The sequence below is a fragment of the Chrysemys picta genome, chromosome 3 (assembly GCF_011386835.1).
Source record: "Chrysemys picta bellii isolate R12L10 chromosome 3, ASM1138683v2, whole genome shotgun sequence".
In the NCBI taxonomy this organism is placed as follows: Eukaryota; Metazoa; Chordata; order Testudines; family Emydidae; genus Chrysemys; species Chrysemys picta.
In genome coordinates, this window is record NC_088793.1 from 63661102 (window position 1) to 63673808 (window position 12707).

Sequence of the window (12707 nt, forward strand, 5' to 3'; positions counted from 1 at the left end):
TCATTAATGTTTGGGAGTGACTCAGATATTATGGTGATTGGGGGGTGGGGTGCCTATGTATTTATATTGATAGACCCACCTCAACAGGGCCTGTCTTTAGCAAGCAAATCATAGAGTGTTGTGCAGGAATCACTGTATGAAGGGGAATAACTGCTTCCCTTCTAATTGGATCATCATCTTTATTGTGTCGTCCCCCCCCATCACTACCCTTATTCTCAACCTATTTCCAAAATTGTAAATGCTTTCTTAGATGGTAAGCTCCTTGGTGTTGTGACAGCAAGTCCTTATGCTATTGCACAGGGCCTATCAGAATAGAAACACTGATCCTGATTGTGGCGTTGGGTGCTACTTATATATAACAGAGAAGCTGAATAGAAAATGTACTGAAGTGGAGGGAGCGGGGAGAGAGGTTTTCTAAAAAATTAACACCAGGCTACTTCAGATGACCACTTGCTTCCTAAATAATAAAGAAGACACTAAGGTCAAGCAATACAGTCATTTATTTATTGACTGAAACAAACAAAAGTATCCCCAGACATAATGGCCACCACTTCAGCAATACAAATAAATGTTACTGAACAGGGAACATTCCTTTCTCACCTTCCCACCCCCACAAACAACAATAGAAATACTAGAGTTCCAGAAGAGGATAAAGAGAAAACTATCAAAAGGCGCTTATAATGAGCTGAAGAGCTGTAATGTATAGGTATTAAAGATCATTAGCTAATTTATCACCACCACAAGCCCCTCAAAAATACTTTAATTGTTCCATCTCTACCACATACCGAGTATAGTGCTGTTTAACAGCAATTGCACTACATTTACAACTGTCCTCTGCTGAAGCAGAACAGCAATTACTATTTTATGTTAAATTTGGGGCTGTAGATAGAAACAAGAGTTCCATGTAATAAGCTGCTGAAATTAAAAACTCCTGTATTAGATGAACGGGGGGAGGAGGGGCAGGGAGAGAGGAAGCAAAGCTGCTCCTGAATGCCTTTCAGTTACTGTACATTTGCTTCAATCAAGCAATTCATTCTGTTTTGGTATCTCACTGTATGTTATACTGGTACAGTAATACAAAGTCTATTCAACTGTGATAGTAAATACGAATACACTGGTTCATATTGAGAAGGCCATTAACATGTGGACCATTGAAAATCTTGACCTGTTACTCATATGTGGACATTTAAATATGTTTATCAGAGACCAGCAAAAAGCATTAAACGTAGTGCATGCAGAACACAATAGTTGCTAAACCATTTAGTCTTCCACACAATAGTTAAAAAGTGAGTCAGGCATTCCTCAGATTTAGAGAAAACATTAGGAGGCTGTAGATTTGCAGGCAAGGAGACCTTTTATTTTAATCCATTAATAGAACCCAAAATAGTCAGCAGGTGGCCACATCTATCCATGTTTCATTAAAATCACATAAACCCTAAGTACAAAAGCACCACTGATTATTGCTCTAGAAAACTGCATGAAAAATTCAAATACACACAGTAAAAACCATCACCATATGCACAAGACTTAATTTCTTAAAGCAAGTGTATGGAATGCTGATCCAATTTGACACACATCTTCCAATGCTAAAGTTGATATTTATATTACTTGGCAGCAATGGGAATTTCTAAGAGCATGGTTATGAGAAGGGATATGTTCCTATACAGTTTAATATGTCAACTATCATCGTCCTAAAAAAATTAGCATTTACAAAATACTTGATAAAAATATCTTTTAAAAGTTGTCCAAGAGGTACATAAAATCAACCCAAAATTTTCATGACAATTCATTGGCTCTTGTCACCTACAGATTCAGTTCTCTGTGCCTGCGAAGGGGAAGGGAAAAAAAAAAAAACACAATTACTATAAAAAGTTACTGCTCCACGTGTAAAAAAAGCCCCCACACTAGCACCTTCTCCTTTGATGCATTATTTGCAACTGCTCAGTTTCAAACTATTTCAGTATTATATTTACAGACACAACAGGTACACACACACACTTGTCTTCATTTATTGATCCCTGCTTTTCAAAAGCCATAGAAGCCTTACCTGCCAGCTTCCATTGTTCATAATGAAAAGCACCACACTACTATCTGTTTCTATTCACTGCACACATGCAGAATGCTCTACCGTACCCTTAACTTTCACTGTTTCAATCTGCCCTTTTACTGACAGTGTGCTGGGTGGGGCACCTCTGGATGTTGAAACACTAACAGTTGAGCGAGAGATGCGAATCTGCAATAACATTATGGGCAATAAAAAGAAACATTATGAACATGCTATCAATGGCTGAAAGATTGAATAATTTTTTAGAAACACTGATTCAATCAGTGGGAGGTCTGTCTGGAAAGTACCTCTTCAGCTTTATTTTCACCATTTTCAGATGGTGTAGTACCTTCCTTTGCAGCTTCTTGTTTTTCATCCTTCTTTCCTTTAGCACCTTTGTTAGCCTTTGTTCCAGGTTCCTTCTGATAGAGGATCAAAAACATGGAGAGAATGTGCATTAGAAGTTGTTGGATACTTGTTACTATCTATGAACTATGAGTAAGTTGTGTGTGACAAATTAGTACAAAATGTCAGCTACCTCTCTAAAGATGATCTGGAATGCTTTTACCCGCAAGTGCCAAAGCTGAGGGTTCTAAAGCTCTCCTGCAACTGCTGCCATCACTAGCAAAATTTAACTGAGACTCTATTGTTTCTCTTAATTTTCAGGGATTTAAAAAATTACTCTAGTAGAATAAGAAAACAGTCCATACATCATACAAAAACAAACCAGGATGGACATACATATCAGAACAAGTACCGTCTATTAAAATCTTATACAGTGAAGCACATTAATTGGACCAGAATCACAGCTGAAGTGATGGCACAGCACTTTTGGATTCAATAGAAATGCACCAACTTACACTGGCTGAGGAACTAGCCCCCCTGTGTCTTAAGGATATTAGAGAACAAACATTAAGTAATTTTTGCTATTTTAGGCTTGCATGTTTCTCTTTGGAAAGAACACCCCAGATGGTAGGGGAAGTAGAAGTGGGTGCAACCTAGGCAGTAGTGACCATGAGATGGTTGAGTTCAGGATCCTCACAAAAGGAAGAAAGGAGAATAGCAAAGTACGGACCCTGAACTTCAGAAAAGCAGACCAAGGCCTGGTCTACACTATGAGTTTAAGTCAAATTTAGCAGTGTTAAATCGAATTAAGCCTGGACACGTCCACACGACGAAGCCCTTTTTTCCGACTTAAAGGGCCCTTTAAACCAGTTTCTTTACTCCACCTCCGACGAGGGGATTAGCGCTAAAATCGGCCTTTGCGGGTCAGATTTGGGGTAGTGTGGATGGAATTCGACGTTATTGGCCTTCGGGAACTATCCCACAATGCTTCATTGTGACCGCTCTGGACAGCACTCTTAACTCAGATGCACTGACCAGGAAGACAGGGAAAGGCCCGCGAACTTTTGAATTTCATTTCCTGTTTGCCCAGCATGGAGAGCACAGGTGACCACGCAGAGCTCATCAGCACAGGTAACCATGATGGAGTCCCAGGATCGCAAAAGAGCTCCAGCATGGACAGAACGGGAGGTACGGGGATCTGCTCGCCATATGGGGAGATGAATCAGAGCTAGCTGAACTCCATAGCAGTAAACGAAATGGCAAAATATTAGAAAAAGTCTCAAAGGCCATGAAGGACAGAGGCCATAACAAGGACGCACAGCAGTGCCGCATGAAAATTAAGGAGCTAAGGCAAGCCTACCACAAAGCCAGAGAGGCAAACGGAAGGTCCGGGGCAGAGCCGCAAACATGCCGCTTTTACGCGGAGCTGCATGCCATGCTAGGGGGTGCAGCCACCACTACCCCAACCATGTGCTTTGCCTCCATCAATGGAGAATCACGCAACAGGGAAGCGGGTTTGGGGTACGAGGAAGATGATGATGAAGACAGCTCACAGCACGGAAGCGGAGAAACCAGTTTCCCCAAGAGCCAGGATATGTTTATCACCCTGGACCTGGAACCAGTAACCCCCGAACTCACCCAAGGCATGCTCCCAGACCCTGAGGACACACAAAGAACCTTTGGTGAGTGTACCTTTGTAAATATTACATGTGGTTTAGAAGCAAGCGTGTTTAATGATTAATTTGCCCTGGCAATCGCAGCCAGTACAGCTACTGGAAAAGTCTGTTAACGTGTATGGGGATGGAGCAGAAATCCTCCAGGGACATCTCCAGAAAGCTCTCCTTCATGTACTCCCAAAGCCTTTGCAAAAGGTTTCTGGGGAGGGCTGCCTTATCCCGTCCGCCAGGGTAGGACACTTTTTACCATGCCAGGCCAGTAGCACGTAGTCTGGAATCATTGCATAACAAAGCATGTCAGCGTATGGTCCCGGTGTTTGCTGGCATGCAGACAACATCCATTCCTTATCTCCCTTTGTTATCCTCAGGAGAGTGATATCATTCACGGTCACCTGGTTGAAATGGGGTGATTTTATTAAGGGGACATTCAGAGGTGCCCGTTCCTGCTCGGCTGAACAGAAATGTTCCCCGCTGTTAGCCACGCGGTAGGGGTGAAGTGATCATCCCAGAGAATTGAGTGTGTGTGTGGGTTGGGGGGGGGGGGTAGTTGGGTTTGTGCTGCATGTTAACCCGGAAACTGCAGCCCCTCCTTTTACATTGCAAACCCATTTTAAATGGCCAACCCAACGGGTGCTTGGTAAGGGAAATGGGGGCGCTACTGTTTGAAACCATTCCCACATGTTAAGAAGGTTAAAAAAGCCAAAAGACTGTGGCTTACCATGGCTGCCTGCAAGCCAAAATCTGTTGCCTGGCACTGTGTGAGTGATCTCTCACACCAAACTGGCAGGCCCTCAATATAAGAGGAAAAATGCGACCTTGTAACAAAAGCACATGTGCGGTGTAATGTGAACAGCAAAATGTAATGTGAAAGAGTGTACCCATTGTTCTCTAAAATGTGTCTTTTTTAACCACTTCTCCCTTCTCCTCCACCAGCTGCAAATGTTTCTCCTTCACAGAGGCTAGTGAAGATTAGAAGGAGAAAACGGCAGACTCGGGATGATATGTTCTCGGAGCTCCAGCTGTCCTCCCACGCTGACAGAGCACAGCAGAATGCGTGGAGGCAGTCAATGTCAGAGTGCAAAAAAGCACAATATGAACAAGAGGAGAGGTGGCGGGCTGAAGAGAGCAAGTGGCGGGCTGAAGAGGGTAGGTGTCGTCAGCTTGCTGACAGAAGGCAAGAGTCAATGCTCTGGCTGCTGGAGCATGAAACGGAAATGCTCCAGCATATGGTTGAGCTGCAGGAAAGGCAGCAGGAGCAGAGACCGCCGCTACAACTCCTGTGTAACCAACAGCCCTCCTCCCCAAGTTCCATAGCCTCCTCACCCAGACGCCCAAGAACACGGTGGGGGGGCCTCCGGCCACCCAGTCACTCCACCCCAGATGATTGCCTGAGCATCAGAAGGCTGGCCTTCAATAAGTGTTAAAGTTTTAAAATTTTAAACTGCAGTGTGTCCTTTTCCTTTCCTCCTCCCCCACCCCTCCCAGGCTACCTTGGCAGTTATTCCTCTAGTTGTGTGATGAATTAATAAAGAATGCATGAATGTGAAGTAACAATGACTTTATTGCCTCTGCAAGCGGTGCTCGAAGGGGGGAGGGGAGGGTGGTTAGTTTACAGGGAAGTAGAGTGAACTGGGCGCGGAGGATTCATCAAGGAGAAATAAACAGAAGTTTCACACCGTAGCCTGGCCAGTCACAAAACTTGTTTTCAAAGCTTCTCTGATGCATACCGTGCGCGGCTGTACTCTTCTAACCGCCTGCACGTAAACAGCGGCCAGGCGATTTGCAACCTCCCACCCCACCATAAATGTCTCCCCCTTGCTCTCACAGATATTGTGGAGCGCACAGCAAGCAGCAGTAACAATTGGAATATTTGCTTCGCTGAGGTCTATCCGAGGTGCCAGCGTGCTTTTAAACGTCCAAATGCACATTCCACCACCATTCGGCACTTGCTCAGCCTATAGTTGAACAGGTCCCGACTACTGTCCAGGCTGCCTGTGTACAGCTTCATGAGCCATGGTATTAAGGGGTAGGCTGGATCCCCAAGGATAACAATAGGCATTTCAACATCCCCAACGGTTATTTTCTGGTCCGGGAAGAAAGTCCCTTCCTCCAGCTTTTGAAACAGACCAGAGTTCCTGAAGACGTGAGCATCATGTACCTTTCCCGGCCATCCCATGTTGATGTTAGTGAAATGTCCCTTGTGATCCACCAGGGCTTGCAGCAGCATTGAAAAGTACCCCTTGCGGTTTATGTACTCGGTGGCTTGGTGCTCCGGTGACAAGATAGGGATATGGGTTCCATCTATCGCCCCACCACAGTTTGGGAATCCCATTGCAGCAAAGCCATCCACTATGACCTGCACGTTTCCCAGAGTCACTACCCTTGATATCAGCAGGTCTTTGATTGCGTTAGCTACTTGGATCACAGCAGCCCCCAGAGTAGATTTGCCCACTCCAAATTGATTCCCGACTGACCGGTAGCTGTCTGGCGTTGCAAGCTTCCACAGGGCTATCGCCACTCGCTTCTCAACTGTGAGGGCTGCTCTCATCCTGGTATTCTGGCGCTTCAGGGCAGGGGAAAGCAAGTCACAAAGTTCCATGAAAGTGCCCTTACGAATGCGAAAGTTTCGCAGCCACTGGGAATCGTCCCACACCTGCAACACGATGCGGTCCCACCAGTCTGTGCTTGTTTCCCAGGCCCCGAATTGGCGTTCCACGCCATGAACCTGCCCCAGTAACACCATGATTTGCACATTGCTGGGGTCTGTACTTTGTGAGAGGTCTATGTCCATGTCAATTTCCTCATCACTCTCGTCGCCGCGCTGCAATCGCCTCCTCGCCTGACTTTGCTTTGGCATGTTCTGGCTCTGCATATACTCCAGGACAATGCGCGCGGTGTTCATAGTGCTCATAATTGCCGTGGTGATCTGAGTGAGCTCCATGATTCCAGTGCTATGGCATCTGGGCTGAAAAAAGGCGCAAAACTATTCTCTGACGGAGGGAGGGGCGAGTGACGACATGGCTTACAGGGAATTAAAATCAACAAAGGTGGCTGTGCATCAGGGAGAAACACAAACAACGGTCACACAGAATGCCCCCCCCAAAGATTAAACTCAAAACCCTGGGTTTAGCAGGCTGTTGATTTCACGGAGGGAGGGGGAAGCAAATGAATACAGAACAAATCTGGTCCATCTATTTTTTTACATCTTAAGCTGGCAGCAGACGGTGCAGCATGACTGATAGCCCTCGGAATCTTCTGGGTGCTTGGCAGAAAATGCTGTATTACGACTGCTAGCCATCATCGTCAAGACGGTTCAATAGGACTGCCGGCAGGACTGAGTCTCCAGGAGACAAAAATGTCTGCCTAGGTGCCTCTGATTGAACTCACTGAGGAATATGACGATGATGTATACCAGTCGTAATACACCATCCACTGCCAAAAGGCAAGGAGCTGCTGCTGTGTAGCAAGGCAGCCCCACGTCTGCCAGCACCAGATAGCCAATGACGGCTACCAGTCATACTGCACCGTCTACTGCCAAAAGGCAATTAGCTGCTGCTGTGTAGCAATGCAGTACCATGTCTGCCGGCACCCAGATGACATATGGTGACGGTGAGCTGAGCTGAGCGGGCTCCATGCTTGCCGTGGTATGTTGTCTACACAGGTAACCCAGGTAAAAAGGCGCGAATCGATTGTCTGCCATTGCTCTGACGGAGGGGGAGGGGCCTGACGACATGTACCCAGAACCCCCCCCCCCCCCGACACTGTTTTTGCATCATCAGGCATTGGGATCTCAACCCAGAATTCCAATGGGCGGCGGAGACTGCGGGAACTGTGGGATAGCTACCCACAGTGCAACGCTCCGGAAGTTGATGCTAGCCTCGGTACCGTGGACGCAGTCCGCCGACTTAATGCACTTAGAGCATTTTATGTGGGGACACACACAATCGACTGTATAAAACCGATTTCTATAAAACCGGCTTCTATAAATTTGACCTAATTTCGTAGTGTAGACATACCCCAAGACTCCCTTAGGGAACTGATGGGCAGGATCCCTTGGGACGCTAATATGCGGGGAAAGGAGTCCAGGAGAGCTGGCTATATTTTAAAGAAGCCTTATTGAGGGTGCAGGAACAAACCAGCCCAATGTGCAGAAAGAACAGCCAATATGGCAGGCGACCAGTTTGGCTTAACAGAGAAGTCTTCAGTGAGCTTAAACTCAAAAAGGAAGCTTACAAGAAGTGGAAATTTGGACAGATGACTAGGGAGGAGTATAAAAATATTGCTAGAGCATGCAGGGATGTAATCAGGAAGGCAAAGGCACAACTGGAGTTGCAGCTAAGAAGCGATGTGAAGGGTAACAAGAAGGGTTTCTACAGGTATGTTAGAAACAAGAAGAAGGTCAGAGAAAGTGTGGGACCCTTACTGAATGGAGGAGGCAACCTAGTGACAGGCGATGTGGAAAAAGCTGAAGTACTTAATGCTTTTTTGGCCTCGGTCTTCACAGACAAGGTCAGCTCCCAGACTGCTGCACTGGGCAACACAGTATGGGGACGAGGTGAGCAGCCCTCAGTGGTGAAAGAACAGGTTAAGGACTATTTAGAAAAGCTGGACATGCACAAGTCCATGGGTGCAGATCTAATGCAGCCAAGGGTGCTGAGGGAGTTGGCTGTTGTGATTGCAGAGCCATTGGCCATTATCTTTGAAAATTTGTGGCGATCAGGGAAGGTCCCAGATGATTGGAAAAAGGCAAATATAGTGCCCATATTTAAAAAAGAGAAGAAAGAGATCCCGGGGAATTATAGACGGGTCAGCCTCACTTCAGTCCCCGGCAAAATCATGGAACAGGTCCTCCAGGAACCTATTTTGAAGCACTTGGAGGAGAGGAAGGTGATCAGGAACAGTCACATAGATTCACTAAGGGCAAGTCATGCCTGACCTGATTGCCTTCTATGATGAGATAACTGGCTCTGTGGATATGGGGAAAGTGGTGGATGATATATATCTTGACTTTAGCAAAGCTTTTGATACAGGTCTCCCACAGTATTCTTGCCAGCCAGTTAAAGAAGTATGGATTGGATGAATGGACTATAAGCTGGATAGAAAGCTGGCTATATTGTCGGGCTCAACAGGTAGTGATCAATGACTTGATGTCTAGTTGGCAGCTGGTATCAAGCGGAGTGCCCCAGGGGTCGGTCTTGGGGCCGGTTTTGTTCAACGTCTTTATTAATGATCTGGATGATGGGATGAATTGTACCCTCAGCAAATTCGCAGATGACACTAAACTGGGGGGAGAGGTAGATACGCTGGAGGGTAGGGATAGGGTCCAGAGTGACCTAGACAAATTGGAGGATTGGGCCAAAAGAAATCTGAGGAGGTTCAACAAGGACAAGTGCAGAGTCCTGCACTTAGTACAGAAGAATCCTATGCACTGCTACAGACTGGGGACTGACCGGCTAAGCAGCAGTTCAGCAGAAAAGGACCTGGGGATTACAGTGGACGAGAAGCTGGATATGAGTCAGCAGTGTGCCCTTATTGCCAAGAAGGCCAATGACATATTGGGCTGTATTAGTAGGAGCATTGCCAGCAGATCGAGGGAAGTGATTATTCCCCTCTATTTGGCACTAGTGAGGCCACACCTGGTGTACTGCATCCAAGTTTGGTCTCCCCACTACAGAAAGGATGTGGATAAATTGGAGAGAGAGTCCAGCGGAGGGCAATGAAAATGATTAGGGGTCTGGGGCACATGACTTACGAGGAGAGGCTGAGGGAACTGGGCTTATTTAGTCTGCAGAAGAGAAGGGTGAGGGAGGATTTGATAGCAGCCTTCAACTACGTGAAGGGGGGTTCCAAAGAAATGGAGCTAGGCTGTTCTCAATGGTGGCAGGTGACAGAACAAGGAGCAATGGTCTCAAGTTGCAGTGCGGGAGGTCTAGGTTGGATATTAGGAAATACTATTTCACTAGGAGGGTGGTGAAGCACTGGAATGGGTTACCTAGGGAGGTGGTGGAATCTCCATCCTTGGAGGTTTTTAAGGCCTGACTTGACAAAGCCCTGGCTTGGATGATTTAGTTAGTGTTGGTCCTGCTTTGAGCAGGGGGTTGGACTAGATGACCTCCTGAGGTCTCTTCCAACCCTAATATTCTAGGATTATATGTTAATGAACCAATATCCTAGAATGGTCACACAGGGAATTTCACCAGTCAGCAGTAATAGAAAGGCAAGAAGCTATTAACAGAAACCCAATTGGGGGTGGGGGGAAGTTACATTATCATCTGGAGATTTATTGTTGTTAGACAGAGGAACAATGGGCTAACACCTATTATTTTTGTATCTGTTCTATCCACTCCATGTGTTCCAGACCCACTTAAGAGTACCTGTCAAGATCTGCAATACCAGCAGCGGCCTATGCTTAGCTACCCAATTTTGTAAAGACTTTATGGGGTTACAAAGGTAAGGTTGAGGATTTGGCATTGGGTGTTGAGATTGATCCTGATAAACATTTAGAAGGAGATGTTCCATGCTCCCCACTTTTATGCTCCTCCCTCCCCCCACAAAAAAGAGTCAACTATTACTGTCAACTGGTATATTAAGATCAAGCTTCCTTCCATTTATCTACATAGTAACTACTTTCTGAGTTTTAATTTTTAGCAAGAATGTATACATTCTAGGTAAGTCTTCACATTAAAAAAGGGACAGTTAAGTATTTGAGTTTGTAAAACTGTTATATGTTATTTTTAGCGTTCAAAGCTTACCATACCTGAAATTACTTACAACATAATGTTAATCAGAAATTTCTTATTAGTTGATCAAAGTATAAGCTTGCTCATTTTGTGTAAGACTTGCTCAACTCTTATCAAAACCAAATTTAATCCCAGTCCTTAAATGTAATCAAATTATAGTTTGGGGAAACAGGTGGTTGTTAAAAAAAAAGCCAGCATATTAAATTAGTTCTTATTAAAGAATCAAGTCCTGGAAATATACCTCAAATATGTCCTCTTTTGTTAAGGACATATATTGAAGCTACATTTTTATTACTTGTACTGAAAAAGATAAAATCTACCACATTCCCTTCTTTAATAAGCTCCTCCCTCCTTTTTTTATATAAACCTCTTTCCCTCAAACTATAACAATCACATTTTGAGAGAACATGATAATCTTAACATTATTTACTCAGTAATATCAGATATGATAGGTTTACACCCAAAATGTGCCAAGTCACAGAATCAGAAACCCATATACTTGATCTTAAGATTCTAATACAGGGATCGGCAACCTTTGGCACACGGCTCGCCAAGGTAAGCACCCTGGTGGTCCGGGCCAGTTTTGTTTACCTGCCGTGTCCGCTGGTTCGGTCGATCGCGGCTCCCACTGGCCGCAGTTCGCTGTCCCAGGCCAATGGGGGCTGCGGGAAGCGGCGCGGGCTGAGGGATGCGCTGGCTGCTGCTTCCTGCCGCCCCTATTGGCCTGGGACAGCGAACCACAGCCAGTGGGAGCCGCGATCGGCCAAACCTGCGGACGAGGCAGGTAAACAAATCGGCTCAGCATGCCAGGGTGCTTCCCCTGGTGAGCCGCGTGCCAAAGGTTGCCGATATCTGATTGACAAGTATTAGAACAGGTATGTACACTGGGGAGGGCTAAAACAGTTTCCCCCCCAAAACATGGTTTTTCTAGTACAACAATTGTTATTATTTTGCATCTTCCTTGGGCCCCAATAAATCTGTTTTCTGAAATACATTTCTAGAACTTCTCTTAATAGTGTCTGAAACTATTTTGACTGTATTTGGCCTAGAAAGTCAACACCACCTCATTTAGCCATATCTTTAATTCTACTTTTAGCTGTAATCAGCATCCTTGGCAATCGCTGCATTTTCGTAAGAAAAATATGTATAAGACAAGAGCGTCTCACTAATGGGGGGTGTACTGTCCATTTAGTCAAGCAGGGAGGGCAGAGCTGAAAAAGCTGACACACTAGTGTGGGAAATGCTAGGTCCCAGGTTGGTAGCAGAGCCACCTTGATCAACCCTGCAAGTGCAGGAAAGGTGAGCTCCATCTCTGGGGAAGGAAAATATGTTGCTACAGTGAATAGCTATGCTTAGGAAGCAAAAGTATGCGGCTGACAGACTATACATTGCAGGCAGACAGCAATACATTTAAATTGGGACAGGTGTGTGTGTGTGTGTGTGTGTGTGTGTGTGTTTTAAAGATAAAACATGAAAAAAGTGTGGATGCTTCAGAAGTTGTCCATGAACATTTGAAACAGATTGAAATATGCAATGCAAAAACAAAAGTGCATGATTATTTGGTTATAGTGATTTAAATTACAGGAATTTTACCTTTGTGGTTTTCCTTGGTTTGGGTTCAGGTTTTGGTGGTGCAGGTTTCTATAAAACATTTCCAGTTACAAAATATATTAGATAATTCACTACCCGCCTCCCACCCCCTCCTTTTCCTTGCTTCCTAGTGTGCACCTCTTAAAAGACCAGAAAAGTTTCATGTTCAGATATACCTCAACTGACACCACAGACTAAGCTAGCCTGTATCTATTGGCTCACCACATGCAGGAGTGAAAGTAATTTTGGAGTCATTTTAAGAGTAAGAGGGAGTTTGGTGTGAACCATTAACAAAAGCCCACCCTCCCCTTT

General features: G+C 45.2%; 1 protein-coding gene across 3 annotated transcripts in view; it reads right to left on the reverse strand.

Moving 5' to 3' along the window:
* Window positions 1-482: 482 nt before the first annotated feature.
* Window positions 483-12707, reverse strand: part of HMGN3 (high mobility group nucleosomal binding domain 3) — a 33877-nt gene continuing 21652 nt past the window's right edge. The window contains exons 4-7 of one of the 3 annotated variants that reach the window (XM_005299610.5): window positions 12399-12446; window positions 2353-2466; window positions 2134-2233; window positions 483-1825 (exon numbers count right to left, since the gene is read on the reverse strand). In XM_005299610.5, the coding sequence (XP_005299667.1) occupies window positions 1812-1825; window positions 2134-2233; window positions 2353-2466; window positions 12399-12446 (276 nt within the window). In that variant the 3' untranslated portion in view covers window positions 483-1811. Of the gene's footprint in view, window positions 1826-2047; window positions 2234-2352; window positions 2467-12398; window positions 12447-12707 lie in introns of all 3 variants that reach the window. The other 2 variants (XM_065588083.1, XM_005299611.5) reach the window with 2 other exon arrangements.